This window comes from Heteronotia binoei, chromosome 15 (assembly GCF_032191835.1).
Source record: "Heteronotia binoei isolate CCM8104 ecotype False Entrance Well chromosome 15, APGP_CSIRO_Hbin_v1, whole genome shotgun sequence".
NCBI lineage: Eukaryota > Metazoa > Chordata > Lepidosauria > Squamata > Gekkonidae > Heteronotia > Heteronotia binoei.
The window spans coordinates 67,341,985-67,356,774 of record NC_083237.1 but is presented as its reverse complement, the minus strand read 5'-3'; the positions used below and the strand labels follow the sequence as shown (position 1 = coordinate 67,356,774).

The window sequence follows — 14,790 nt, the reverse complement described above, 5'->3', positions numbered from 1 at the left end:
TGGTATATGGCTCCGAAAAAACTGGCAAAGATGAGTAAAAAGATGTCAGATAGATGTTGGAAATGTAAGAAACATGAAGGTTCTTTTTATCATATGTGGTGGACTTGTGGAAAAGCGAAAAAGTTTTGGCAGATGATACAACAAGAAATATCTAAAATTTTGGGATATGATTTTAAGAAAGTTGCAGAGACTTTTCTGTTGGGACTACAAATGGAAAAATTTCCAAAAGAAGATAGAACTTTAATCTGGTACTTGCTCTCAGCTGCTAGGACATTGTATGCGCAGTTATGGAAGCAAGAAAAAATACCAGAGAAATGGGACTGGATCGTGAAAGTTTTATCGTGGAGTGAGATGGATAAATTAACAAGAACTTTAAGAGACTATGATTTGGAAATGTTTAAAAGGGAGTGGAAGAAATTTAGAAGATATATAGAAAAAGAGTGGAATCTAAAAAGACATTGGACAATTTTTTAATAATGAGTATAAGAAATGGGAGAAATTGAACTTTGATTGGTTAAGGGTACCTTTATAAGTGAACTCAAGTATATAACTTTGGCGGGAGTCTAATAACGGAGGGAGGGGGGATTAGAAAATATCATATGGGTTAGGGATGGTAATGACATAAACAGACATTGTTACCATATGTTATCAATAAATTGTTTAAAACTGAAAGATGAGGCTGACTGTCCCTTCCTGCCGGAGAGGCTGCTGTTTGTGGGGCCTGCAGAAAAAAAGAGGCCAAAGCCAAGAGTCCCTCGGAGGGCCCGACGTGGTTCCCAGACTGCTGAGCAAGGGGCAAAAGCAATACTTCTGGGCAAAGGCAGGCTGAGGTGGACTTTCCTGCAGCTGTTCTAAAAACTGATTACCTGATCATGGGCAGCATCTGGAAGGGGTCAAGCACTGCCAGTGGTAGTGATGGGGTGGCTGGGATAATTTATCCCTTGGCAGTGAGTTGCAATAATATGGTACTGGCCAGCATTTTATCAGACAGAGGCTGTGTTAAAATTTGGGAATGACTGGATGGGAGAAGGCAGCCTGTGCTCATTCTACTGCCAGGGTTTTGTTTACGAGCGTCTTCTCTCCTCCTCGTCATGCATTAGCTCTGCACCAGACAGCTGCTCCAAGCTGATAACCAAATGAAAGAGCCCCATGCAGGGGGGCGCCAGGTTGGCGATGAGTTTGGCTGAGCTGAGAACAGCCTGGCTTCAGGCAGCCACAAAAGGAACAGATCACAAATCCACAAGAACCGTTCCCAAGGCACAGCCATGTTTGTCTCCCACCACCAACAGGCCAAGTCTCAGAATCATAGAATCATACAGTTGGAAGGGACCTCCAGAGTCATCTAGTCCAACCCCCTGCACAATGCCTCAAAATCACAAGTACCTCCCCCCTCCCTCCTTCTCTAGATCTGTCTAAGTTCACAGAACCAGAATTCCTGTCAGATGGCCATTTTGCCTCTGTTTAAAAACCTCCAAGGAAGGAGTGGCCACCATCTCCCGAGGAACTGCTCTAAATGTCAGGAAGTTCTTCCTAATGTTTAGCTGGAAACTCTTGTGGCACCTTAGAGATGAATGAGCAGAAATTTTTGGGAGTCGGAGTCATTTGGTCAGATGAATTCTGACTGGTTGTCTTGACACACCACAGCTATGAAAGGATGGAAGCCCGCCAAGCTCACCCACAGCCCTCACCGCATTGACCAAGAGGAGGGAGGAGAAGCATAGGCCGCTCTTGAGAAGGGACTTCTTCAGAACTGCTTCTCATGAACCCCTGGCTCCTGCTTCCCCTAGGGCGCCCCACAGAGGGAAGGACCCCTCCCCTCTCAACGTCAGAGCAGAGGAGCCCCCAGGAACATCCTGACAGGTGGTGGCTCTTGATGGGATCCCCCTCCTTGTGCCCAGAAAGCCAAGGGAGCCGCATTCACACTCTGGTGGGTCACACGCCAAGGAGAAAGCAGCATAACCCACTGCTTACCCTATTACAAACAGCAAACTGATAACTTTATTAACATTATATTCCATTCAAAACTAACTTTCTTTCTTTCTTTCTCTTTCTTTCTTTCTTTCTTTCTTTCTTTCTTTCTTTCTTTCTTTCTTTCTTTCTTTCTTTCTTTCTTTCTTTCTTTCTCTTTCCTTCCTTCCTTCCTTCCTTCCCTTCCTCCCTCCCTTCCTTCCTTCCTTCCTTCCTTCCTTCCTTCCTTCCTTCCTTCCTTCCTTCCTTCCTTCCCTTCCTTCTTTTACATCCCACCTTTCTCCCCAGGGGAAGCACAAAGCAGCTCCTCCATTTTCTCCTCACAACCACCCTGAGAGGGAGGTTCAGTGGAGAGAGGGTGAGCGGGTCAGGCAACCCAGCCAGCTCCCATGGCACGAGGGGGGAGTTGAACCTGGCACCCCCCCGCCACCCCCCCCCCCCCCACAGGAAACAAAACGGTCGATGTCTAGAACTAGCTTGCAGGCTGCTCAGTGAAAGGGAAAGGGAAAGAAGGTGGGCATTTGGCCAAAAGACCACTAGTGCTGTTCAGCTGGCCACGGAGCAGAGGTGGCCCTTTCCATTTCGACAGATGGCCAATGACTGGGTGAGAAGAGCAGCAGCCGCAGCTCAGCCCAGCACCTTCCAGCTGTGCCCAGTGGGGAGGTTTGTGGGGGGCGGATCTTAATTTAAGCAAATTCAGAGAGCCATTTCTGGAAATCTGAAATCCTGTGTGGGTTTTGTGGTGTGGAGTGCCACAGGGGTCCCTTGAGTCCATGGCTCAGTCGTAGGGCATCTGCTTCGCACACAGAAGGTCCCGCGTTTAATTCCTGACATCTCCAGTGAACGGAATCAGGAGGCAAGTGATGTGACCTTGGAGAGCCACTGCTAGTCACATGAGACAAGGCTGACTGTCGGGGTGCAGAAGTCTGACTCAAGCTAAGGCACTTTAATGTGTTCATAGAATCACAGAGTTGGAAGGGACCTCCAGGGCCATCTAGTTCACCCTCCCCCTGTACAATGTAGGAGATTCACAAACACCTCTCCATCCCTCAATACATCCCCAGTGACCCCAGAACATGGCAAAAACCTTCAGGATCCCTGGCCAAACTGGTCTGGAGAATAACTGGCCCTCAAGTGGGGAAACAGCATTTCCCTGGGCATGTAAGAAAGGGCCACAAGCACTAATGCGACCCTTCCTGCCCTCCTTCTTATGATGTGCCTAAGTTAGTAGAATCAACATTCACAAGCCCCCTTTGAGCTTGATGACATCCAGCTATATAATTCTTTGTTCCAGCCTCTGGAAGTTTCCGCCTCCCTCCCTGGCCTGGGCCTCCATCCTGAGGTCCAGTTGCAGCTGACTCCAGACAGCGACAAGGAAGTGGAAGGCTGATCAGAGCTCCACATGGCCGATTACAGAAAGCTTCAGACAGGGCCGGGGAACAGTCCAAGGGAAAGACTGGCAGGGCTGTGTTGGGGGAAAGTGCCAGGGCTCCAGAACCAAGCAGACCGCTCTCTGAAGCGGAAGCCTGAAGCAAACCCAACACATCGGGACTTGTGGGACTTCGAACAGACACTGGATTCCCTCCATAGATACGAGGACTGCAATCTTCTTTCAAGAAAGCAGTAGGAACCCACCAGACTGTTCAAGAGGACTTCTTGAGATGGTGAGGGACGGTGGCTCAGTGGTAGAGCATCTGCTTGGGAAGCAGAAGGTCCCAGGTTCAATCCCTGGCATCTCCAAAAAAGGGTCCAGGCAAATAGGTGTGAAAAACCTCAGCTGGAGACCCTGGAGAGCCATGAATGGGGCTGTGGCTCAGTGGTAGAGCTGCTTGGGAAGCAGAAGGTCCCAGGTTCAATCCCTGGCATCTCCAAAAAAGGGTCCAGGCAAACAGGTGTGAAAAACCTCAGCCTGAGACCCTGGAGAGCTGCTGCCAGTCTGAGAAGACAATACTGACTTTGATGGACCAAAGGTCTGATTCAGTAGAAGGCAGCTTTGTATGTACATGTTTTCGCTTCACAATCGGGTGCTGCTTAAGAAAAGGACCCACCCCCACAAACACACTGGCACTTCTGGCTTTAAAAGTTGATCCAATAGATCCAACAGCACCAGTAATGCCCATGGTTCTAGACAGCCCGGCTCCAAAACCACACTGGTTTTTTTTCCCATCTTCTACAGAACACAGTGAAATAGTAAAGCCACATTCATATTTTCAGAAGGGAGTTCTCCTAACTGATCCCCAGTTCACCCCCACCACACAGGCATGCGTGCAAACACACGGCCGTCTTACCCAGTAAGTGAGCAGGAATGGGGCCTTGCAGGTTGATGAATTTGGGGCCGTATTGCTCATACAATTTCCTCCTGACAAAAGCATGGAGATTTAGGTAGAGTTCCTCCAACTGATGATAAAGGTTCTCCAGATCATCCTCAAAAGTGGGTGAGTCATACCAGGAGCGCCAGTAATCCCCAGTATCCTTGAATCCTGGACAAAAGAAGAGCACAGGACCCAATGAGAGCCTGATCTGCAATCCAGCTGATCTGCAATCTCCTCTCTGAACAAGTCGGGGGGCTGTGAAACTCACATGGGAGGAAATTCCACTTCCCCCCATCGCTGTCTGACACAACCCCCCTAGGAGACCAGCCACAGTGGTGGTGTTGGGGCCCAGCGGCCACTCCGAACCCGGAGGGGCTGAGAGACCCCACTGACGGTGGGCTCGTGGTGGCTGTGGGCTCTGCCGCTGTTGTAGCCATGCGTGCCAGTAACTGCCTGGCTCTCGGCCCACCACCGCTGGCACTGGCGTCTTCCACACCCAAGCCTGCAGCAACAACTGGTGTCCTCTTCTGCTGCAGCTGGGCTTCCACCACCTGTCGCCAACAGTGGCCAGCGAGTGCCGCAGCTCCAGCTGTGGCAGAGAAGGATGTCAATCATTACACCACACCTGGACCGGTGGCCAGCCTTCTCCTCTGCTGCAGCTGGAGCTGCAGTGGCTGCCAACATCCTTCTCGGCAGCCAGGCCTGCAGCAGTGCAACGGCAGGCATCCCGCGTGCTGAGCTGGGAGCAACTGCTGATGTCCGGTGGGGGGGAGGGGAGCTCAAGCTGCTTCCCAACTGCATCACTCTGAAACAGTGCAGGCAACACAAATCTAGAGGGGGGGGGGAGTTAAACCCCCCCTTTAATTTTTTATTTTATTTCAGAATTTTTTGCAAACTTGAGGAGTCCCCCAAGTTTGAAGAAAGATCTCTTTAGCCTCTGTGTGGCCAGGACCGTGATTTAAGTCTTGTCACATCGCGGCCACACGTGGCTAACAGCATACAGATTTCTGTCCTGTGCTCTGAAGGTAAACTGAAAGCCAGACAGCCCCCCCCAAGTCACTTTTCAGTGCACAGGAATTTACCTTCGCTGATGTGGACATCACCTCATCATCATGCTTGTTATTTCTGAGAAGTGGGAGAAGAACCCGCAGGAAATGGCCACAGGTCCACAGGACTAAAATGAACCCCAACTACTATTATGTCCATCGTCTCATAAATGCTTTGAGTGTCATGATTCAAATATTTTCAGAAATTTGTCCTAACGTCTAGGAGCATAAAAGCACCTGCAGAACTTTCAACCATAGCACAATTTGGTGTAGTGGTTCAGTGAGTGGGCTCTGACCTGGGAGAACCAGGTTTGATTCCCTACTCCCCCTCAACTGCAGCTGCTGGTGTAACCTTGGGTCAGTCATAACTCTCTCAGATCTGTTCTGCTCAAGAGTCGTTCCTGGAGAGCTCTCTCAACCTCATCGTCCTCACAGAGGAGGGGAAGGGAAAGGAGATTGTAAGCCGCTCTGAGTCTCTGAGTGAAGAGCAGGGCAAAAATCCAATCTCCTCTACCTCCTCCAGTTCAAGTGGTTTCACTCTGGCACCACCAGGCAAACTGAGGGTCTATGAACGGGCCAATTCCTGGGAAAGATGGCAAACAAGCAACACATGGGCAAAAGTGGGTGAAAGTCCACAAAAGGGTGCTGAACCTGTGGGGAGGGGGAGAATAACTCCCACAGCCCCCTGCAGCTTCCCACCTGTGCCTTCTTCATGTAAGTCAAAGAGCCCCAGCTGCCTTTGAGATTTTCCTGTTTGTTAGCCGCCAACCCCCCTATCCAGCCCCAACCCATGCTTCGGATTTCTCACCATCCAGTCTGTAGGCCTCATTGCTTAGTGAGACGAACTCCTCATACTTGGCCCGCAGAGGCCTGCCCGCTGCGTTGTGCCAGCCTTCCCAGGCATACAGCAGTTTCCTGTAACTGCGAGAGGTGGCCATGATGTCTGTTATCTCTGAGAAGGGCAGGAAGAAAAGGCTCATGGCATCCCAGGACTACAAAAAGCACCAAGGGCAACAAAGTCCAAACCCCTCCCACCGCCTGGTAGAGCTCAAATAAGTGGATGAAGCAAAATGCAATTGTGACAGCCAGGGGCGTAGCCAGGGTTTTCCCAGTCGGAGAGCATGTAAATAAGTCAGGGGCATCCTGGGTCAACTGGACTTCTCCCTGTTTTTGTTGGCTGCAGAAACACACACCCTGCGTGCCTCTCAGACTGTCAGAGAGGTGCAGGCTCACTCGGTTTCTCCCTGTAGTCAAGACTTCCCCCTGCCCATCCCTCCACCACCACAGCCACCTTCTCCTGGGCATGGCTCAGCAAGGTGGAGGCATGGCCCTGCCCAGCCTTTCCCCCTGTGGCTACGGGCCCGGCGATAGCCCACAAAAAGAATTCTTCCCCACCAGCGGTTGACTCAAGACTAGAAAGTATGGAGTGAAGTTGTTTGTCCAATTGGGGGGGGGGGCTTTTTTGGCTGTAGGAACCGCATGAGGTAAGATATAAAAAGACAGAAAAGGCCCTGAAAGGAGATTGTAAGCCGCTCTGAGTGAAGAGTGTCCACAGTGGTCTAATGGAGTCCTGAACATTCCAACTTCCTTCCTCCCACCCCCACCCAAAAGTGCTCTGTTGAACAAGTCTAATCTATAGCTGTTGCTACTACGAAAGTCTTGTAATTACCCTTTGGTCCCTAAATGGCTTTGGACAAGGATGGTCCATGTTTCTCCACATGCCCCTGATCTCAGATCTTCCACCTGTTCAACACGTCCACATGGACGGGGGTCTTTTCCCACCCTGTGCCAGCTGGGGCATGAGGCTTGTCTTGCCCCCTTCCCCTCTGCTCATTTTGGGATGGACGAGTTCCTGCCACTGGCATAGACAGTGGTTTGTAAGTGATGCTGAATACTAGTTCTCTAGCAGAAAAACAGGCTAAAATTTTCTAAAGAAAAATAACATTTCAGTGCAGCAAACTGCTAGGATTCATTTGCTATTTTTCCCACCAGCCTTTATTTTCTAAAAAGTTGGCTTGATCTTTCGGACATGTTGTACTCTACCTCCAGGGAAACACACACACACAAAAAGTCAGATTTTTACCATCGCTGTGTTCCTGGATGCCCCTGGAAATCCTCTTCTCCCGCTCAGAAGATTTTTCAGATGCAGAGAGCAGGACCTCCCACTCTCTCCTGCTCTGCTTTCAGAATTATTCCTGCCTTGCAACTGCAAAACCTCATCACTCCGACAGAGACTGGTTCAGGGGCTTCTGCCTGCAGAACCTCCTACTCCTCTGCTCTGCGCTACGCACAGCGGGGCTGATTCTGTGCTTGGCTGCTGCTAGGCTCTCCATTTTTGCCCTGAGGTGAGATGTCTTAGAATCATACAATCATAGAGTTGGAAGGGACCTCTAGGGTCAGAGCACGCTTGCGGGATAGGGCAGGATATAAATCTAAATTAGACAGAGGCAATCCTGTGAGTTTCAGCACAGAAATCCTTTTGGGCTGGGCTGCTGCTTTTGTCGAGTCTGAGTTTTTCAGAAATGCCAACTACAGCGGAGGTCCCTGGCAAGGGAAATGGCTCATGGTTCTAGTTCAGCATCTGTGTCAAAACCCCGGAGGGCCTTCCATGTTCAGAAGGAATCTACAGTCTGGGGCAGGGGGACTGGAAGGCGCATACCTGGATCAAGGGCCCAGCAGCTGGAGGTCTGGTTTGGGGGGCACACCTTTGCAGTTGAGTAGATATTGTCCATCTCACTCAAGATGGTGTTGTACTAGAAAGGCAAAAGAAAAAGTATGGGCTGCAGTGACAAGACTCCCATATCTCCAAAAACTACATCCTGCCCTCTGGCCAGATCGCCATTCCTGTCTTCTGAGTGGCGACAGCATAACGAGGGACCACAAGAAAGTTACCGCAAACATGGACAGCGTGCAAAAGAGACTCTGAGGCCTCTGGGCAGAAAGCAAGCACAGCAGGTCCATCTTGCAGATCATTCAGAACACTGACAAGACCAGGGAACATGCCTGTGAGTAGATCCTTTCCTCCCAGCCCTTTCCACCCAGGGTGTACCAACCAGTTGTCGTTTATCCAGAGGTAAATTAGAAGGCCCCAACGTTTGGACAGAGTGGATGATTTTCTTCAGCTGAGGATCACTGAAGTTCTGCCATATAGCACCATAGCTGTCCTTGGCTTTCTGTCCCCAAGCTTGTATGAACTCCTGTTCCTCCAATGAGGACGCCACCTGGAAGAGAGGGAACAACACCTGTGACTCTTCTCTCCAAGGGGGGATACCATTCTCCCCTCCTATGCTGTAAAAGTCCTGTGAAGTACTGAAAGAGAAAGGCTACCCTCCCCCCCAAGGTCTCACAAGAAACTTTATGGGGGAGAGAAGACTTGCAACACCCAGCCCCCCAGGGTCTGCCCCCCCCACTTCTCCATGCCCCCAAAGGCCCCGTCTCTGAATCCCTCCTCCACAGGTCTTCAAGCAGCCATCAGGGACTGTAGCTCCCTCCCACTTTGGCCAAAGGGAGCAGGAAGGCTCTCTTTCCCTCTCCCCCCCTTTGTCTCCCTCCCTCTCTCTGTCTCTCTCCCCCTTCTCCCTCTCATTCTCTCTTTCTTTGTCTCTGTGTCTCTCCCTCCCTCTCCCCTCTCTCTCCCTCTCATTCTCTCTTTGTCTCTGTCTCTCCCCCCTCCCTCATTCTCTCTCTTTGTCTCTGTCTCTCCCTCCCTCTCCCCCCTCTCATTCTCTCTTTCTTTGTCTGTCTCTCTCCCCCCTCTCTCATTCTCTCTCTTTGTCTCTGTCTCTCCCTCCCTCTTTCCCTCTTTCCCTCTCTCTCCCTCTCATTCTCTTTCTTTGTCTCTCTCTCTCTCCCCCTCTCCTTCTCTCTTTCTTTGTCTCTCCCCCTCTCTCTCTCCCTCTCATTCTCTCTTTCTTTGTCTCTGTCTCTCTCCCCCTCTCATTCTCTTTCTTTGTCTCTGTCTCTCCCCCTCTCCATCTTTCTTTGTCTCTGTCTCTCTCCCCCTTCTCCCTCTCATTCTCTGTTTCTTTGTCTGTCTCTCTCCACCCTCTCCCCCCTCTCTCATTCTCTTTCTTTGTCTCTGTCTCTGTCTCTCTCTCTCCCTCTCATTCTCTTTCTTTGTCTCTGTCTCTCTCCCCCCCTCTCCCTCATTCTCTCTTTCTTTGTCTCTGTGTCTCTCCCTCCCTCTCCCCCTCTCATTCTCTCTTTCTTTATCTCTCTCCCCCTCTCCCTCTCATTCTCTCTTTCTTTGTCTCTGTGTCTCTCCCTCCCTCTCCCCTCTCTCTCCCTCTCATTCTCTCTTTGTCTCTGTCTCTCCCCCCTCCCTCATTCTCTCTCTTTGTCTCTGTCTCTCCCTCCCTCTCCCCCCTCTCATTCTCTCTTTCTTTGTCTGTCTCTCTCCCCCCTCTCTCATTCTCTCTCTTTGTCTCTGTCTCTCCCTCCCTCTTTCCCTCTCTCTCCCTCTCATTCTCTTTCTTTGTCTCTCTCTCTCTCCCCCTCTCCTTCTCTCTTTCTTTGTCTCTCCCCCTCTCTCTCTCCCTCTCATTCTCTCTTTCTTTGTCTCTGTCTCTCTCCCCCTCTCATTCTCTTTCTTTGTCTCTGTCTCTCCCCCTCTCCATCTTTCTTTGTCTCTGTCTCTCTCCCCCTTCTCCCTCTCATTCTCTGTTTCTTTGTCTGTCTCTCTCCACCCTCTCCCCCCTCTCTCATTCTCTTTCTTTGTCTCTGTCTCTGTCTCTCTCTCTCCCTCTCATTCTCTTTCTTTGTCTCTGTCTCTCTCCCCCCCTCTCCCTCATTCTCTCTTTCTTTGTCTCTGTGTCTCTCCCTCCCTCTCCCCCTCTCATTCTCTCTTTCTTTATCTCTCTCTCTCCCCCTCTCCCTCTCATTCTCTCTTTCTTTGTCTCTGTGTCTCTCCCTCCCTCTCCCTCCCTCTTTCATTCTCTCTTTCTTTGTCTGTCTCTCTCCACCCTCTCCCCCCTCTCTCATTCTCTTTATTTGTCTCTGTCTCTCTCCCCCTCTCTCTCATTCTCTCTTTTTTGTCTCTATCTCTGTCTCTCCCTCCCTCCCCCCTCTCCCTCACTCTCTTTCTTTGTCTCTGTGTCTCTCCCTCCTCTTCTGTGTCTCTCCCTCCTCTTCTGTGTCTCTCCCTCCCCCTCGCATTCTCTCTTTCTTTGTCTCTGCCTCTCTCCCTCCCTGCCACCCCCCCCCCCGGCATGAAATTTGCATTTAAACTCCCTGTGGGGTTTCAGTACTAAAAAAAAATGCCATTTCTCAAGTGCTCTCTTATCCAAAGGGAACCAGCCTCTGTCCCTAGAACTCCTTGTCACCTGGGCACACAACAGCAGCTGAAGTCGCTGACAGGATGATACGTGATCAGTTGATAGTCCTGGGAGGGTGGCAACAAGTAGGGCCTGACTAGGCATTTCAGCCATTCATTTACTTGGAGCGAAAAAGAAGCGAGGGGGGGAGGGAGTTAGCCCCCCCAAGCTGGGGGCCAGGGGGGAGGGGGTCACAGGGGGCTACTGGGAGGGGCCTACGGGGGTGAGTGCAGAAAGCGGGAGAGGCTTTGGCCCACCCCTCTCCCTCCTGCATGATTTTAAAAGCCAGCTGATCAGCTGATTGGCAGGCCCTTTAAATGGCATGGGAGGGGCAGTGGTGCCATTTAAATCACATAGGAGGGGGTGGCCATGGGGAGGGGTCACCAAAACCTGTCATGGGGCCAGGCCCCTTGGGCCCCCGCTTAGCTATGGGCCTGGCCCCCAGCCTTCCAGACGCATCTCTGCAGGAATGCCACCAGATCTAGCAGGAGTGAGAATGGGATGGGCCGGTTCACTCCCCCCCCCCCCCCCACTTCTCCAAGCAGGGAACAGAGGTGGGAGTATTAATGGCTGGACAGGTTACAGCGTTCAACCCAGACGGGGTCAACATATGCTGAACGGTGGATTTCAACGGAAGGAGCCCTGAGTTTGCATGAGCCACAGAAGTCTCTGCTGGGATGCAGGAGGAAGGCTGCTGTTCCGAGGGGGGGGGGGCACTCCAGTGCCAAAGAGTTTGCTGGGAGGGCCCCTGGGGGGCCTCTGAACACAGCAAGGGTCCAAACAGAAGCCTTTCTCAGCCTCAGACCAAAGAGAGGTCTCCTGTCCGTTCCAAAGGCATTGGGCAAATGGGCTTCACCAGCTAAGGGGCCTGCCAGTTTCCAAAGGAAGCACACGCCATCTGTGGGGAACCAAACTCCAAATGCTCCGTGTCAGAAACTGTCAGCATAAGGAGAGCTGGCTGCAGGCCAACAAGGCAGCTTGGACTTTGCACTGGAGAGCCCAAGAGAAGGATGAGGAGGCTCCGTGGCCTGCTCTTGACAGGAAAGCCCAGCCCCTTCACACGGCTCCTCTCATGCTTTGCTGGAGAAGGCAACAAGATCCAGACCAGTCCGAAGGCTGGCCACCTCTCAGAGCAGAAAAGCTGCATCTTTGAAAGGATCTAACTATATTCTAGCCAAGAACAATCCCTGCCAAGCCTACAAATACTCTGGGCATGTGCAGAGTGTTTCCCCCTCACTATACAATAATCAAATAACAACTGCTTACCCGCTTATAGGGGATGGATTTCTACCTGGGAAAAAGCAGTTTGCAGGGGGGGAACTCAAGGATCTCAGGAGAGCTGTAGAGGTTAAGAGGGTTGGACTCCGCTCGGGGGGACTGGGTTTCGTTCCCTGAACCTGCAAGATGACCTCGGGCCAGTTCCAGTTCTCTCTGAACTCACTAAGCCCCACCCACCTCAAAAGGCGCCTGTCATGGGGAGAGGAAGGGAAAGAAATTGTACTCCACTTTGAGACTTCTTAAGATAAAGTGGGGTATAAAAACAAACTCTTCTTCTCCCAAACCTGGCAAGAATGCTAAACATCGGTCGTCCACTAATCAAAGGCAAAGGGGGAGAAGAAAGTGAACTCACCACCTGTCTCAACTGGGGGGGGGGCATGAAACGAACACATGCTACAGAGCTCTTAGGAAGTGGGTTCATCCATGGTTCTGGGCGCCCAAGGTGGTGGTAGTCGTGGTGGTGGTGGTGGAAACGGCAGTCCAGGCGCACCTGATTTACAGCAACCGTGTAGGATTCCCAAGGCTAGAGACGAAGAGGGGAGGTCTGCCCTCGCCTGCCTCTGCTTCGCGATCCTGGAGGTCCTTGGTGGTCCCCCATCCAAACACTAGCTAGCGCCAACCCTGCTTAGCTTCAGAGAACTAGCCTGGTCCTCCCGATGAGGGCAAGGGAAGGAAACATGCCCACCCCACCCCCATGCCCTTGGCGAGAATGCCCAAGAAGACACTCCCGCAGAAGCATTCCGCTCTTGGAACGCAAGCCTGTGGCTCAGCAAAGGGAGAGCTGCAGGGGAGTGCAGGCACAAGGGAGCACGCCCATCCACATTCCCTGGAGCACATCTGTCCTCCCACGTGCTCAGCAGGAGCCAGGGGGCTAGATCTCACACACAGGGATGCTGGCAAGAGGGCCCGCTTTCGGGAGCAGTCCAGCGCTTTGCTCTGAGGGCCACACTGGGCCTTCAGTTGTGGGCCTGCCTGGAGGAAACATCATGGTCTTGGGGTGAGAGGGCTCTGCTGTCACTTCATGGACTGATAACTAGCTAAAGAAGATTTGTTGGCCTGAGACACACAGATAAGGGGCGGGGGGGGGGCTGCATCCTCCAGACAAATGTGCACCGTCTACTCTGAACCTAGAACAGGCCGAGGCCACAAGTTCAGGATCCCCAGCAGCCAGCACGGAAGGAAAGGACCGAACAGAAGTTCTTCTCACCCAAAGACCACTAAGCAGTGACAGGCATATTGCGCTTTGTCTACCCAGTGGAAAGAGAGTCCCTGCCAGGCCTTTCTCCTGTGGGGCTACGGCTGCCCTTCAAAGATACTGGTGAAGCCAATCAAGCCATGGAGCCTGGCCCCTTACATAAGGACATGTGGGGAGAGCCCCCAGAGTGCCGAGGGAGAGACAGGACAAAGCAGCATTCCTCCGTGGGAAAGTCCTCCTGCTGCAAGAGACTTGGAGTTTTCTCCTGTTCTTCATTATTCATTCTTGCCTCCACCCATATGCCACAATAATCCTGAGCTTGAGTCAGTTCTGGAGGCTGGTTGGTTGGAGGCCCCAATCTGGAACTCAGAGCCAGGCTGCCTTGGCTGCCTCCCCCTCTCCCCCCCAGCAACAGAGCTCAACCCCACCAGTCCTCAAAGATGGCTTCCCCCTTCCTGGAGCAGCTGCCCTGTGCAGCCCCTCCCTTCACCTCCATGAGGCCCCGAAGGACACACTTGTCCCCCCTCCCATCAGAGTCCCAAGGGAGAAGCTGCTCCAACTAGGAGCAAGAGCAACTCCAGTGCACAAACGCATTCAGAGGCACTTCGCTGCAATCAGGTGACTGAGCAAGTTTTGTGTCCAGACAAAAGGAAACAAGTGAAGGTGGAGGGCCCCAGCTGAGCTTTAAAAACTCCGATGCAAAGTCCAAAGAGAGAAATTCAGCAACCCCAATCCATTCTGAGAAACACATGCGCCTGTCTGGGATGATTCTGCACGACTTCTTCTGCTCCTGCTGTCTATGTGGGGCTGCCCCAGGGCCCCCTCCCAGCGTTTCGCCCCTTGCCCACCTGCTATCTTCCCAGCGTGAAAAGAAGGGAAAGTCTGCCACTGAAAACAAAACCAAAAACATCAGTTCTCGCTGTATTGAATTCTCCAGCCCATACAAAAATTTGTTTTGGGTGGACCAGAAAGAAGGGGGAGGGGAGACATTCCTGTTTATAGGGGACAACCACTTAAGTCATCCAAGAACTGTGGCATTTCTCCAGTGCTGGCAGACAGCAGAAAGGCAGCGAGGGGTGGGAGTGGAGGTCCCGGTGAGCCAGCCAGGCACCCAAGAAGGCTCCCCAGCCAGAATGATCAAAGCCTCCATGCTCTGTTCCCAAAACGGGTGCTCTGCCAAGGGCCTGGGTGCGAGAGGGAGACAAGCTGGACAGGGGGTGCAAGAATCAGCCCCCACAAACCAGGCACACACTGCTGGGCCTAAAAATCAAAGACATTTTTTAACTATCAGAGGCGACTCTGAAAAGATGCAGAAGCGGAAACCTGGGCTTCAACAAGCCTGGAGAAGTGCATGAGGGATTCCCTATGGGTTTGTGATGCCTCAACCATATCTAATTGGAGTCAAGAAGGGTGTCTCTCTCTCTCTCTCTCTCTCTCTCTCTCTCTCTCTCTCTCTCTCTCTCACACACACACACACACACACACCCAAGAGCAGAGCAAAACCACACATACTCCGCCTATCTCTCTCTTGTGTTGGATGCCGCCATGGTGCAACAGGAGAAAGGGCCTTGAGTTTTTACGGCATGAAAGAGAAGATGGATGTCTCCCCTCTGAGCCCTCCCGGCTGTTCTGGAGGGGAACCATCTGAGGCTACTGGAGCAAAACAAAGCGGAAGTCTA

The 14,790-nt window shown here is 51.9% G+C and overlaps 1 protein-coding gene across 1 annotated transcript in view; it reads right to left on the bottom strand.

Annotated features, from left to right (window-relative positions):
• Positions 1 to 14,790, bottom strand: part of ACE (angiotensin I converting enzyme) — a 72,324-nt gene that overhangs the window by 47,434 nt on the left and 10,100 nt on the right. The window contains exons 3-6 of the mRNA XM_060255284.1: positions 8,380 to 8,547; positions 7,986 to 8,079; positions 6,135 to 6,278; positions 4,257 to 4,448 (exon numbers count right to left, since the gene is read on the bottom strand). Coding sequence (XP_060111267.1) covers positions 4,257 to 4,448; positions 6,135 to 6,278; positions 7,986 to 8,079; positions 8,380 to 8,547 — 598 coding nt within the window. The remainder of the gene's footprint in view (positions 1 to 4,256; positions 4,449 to 6,134; positions 6,279 to 7,985; positions 8,080 to 8,379; positions 8,548 to 14,790) is intronic.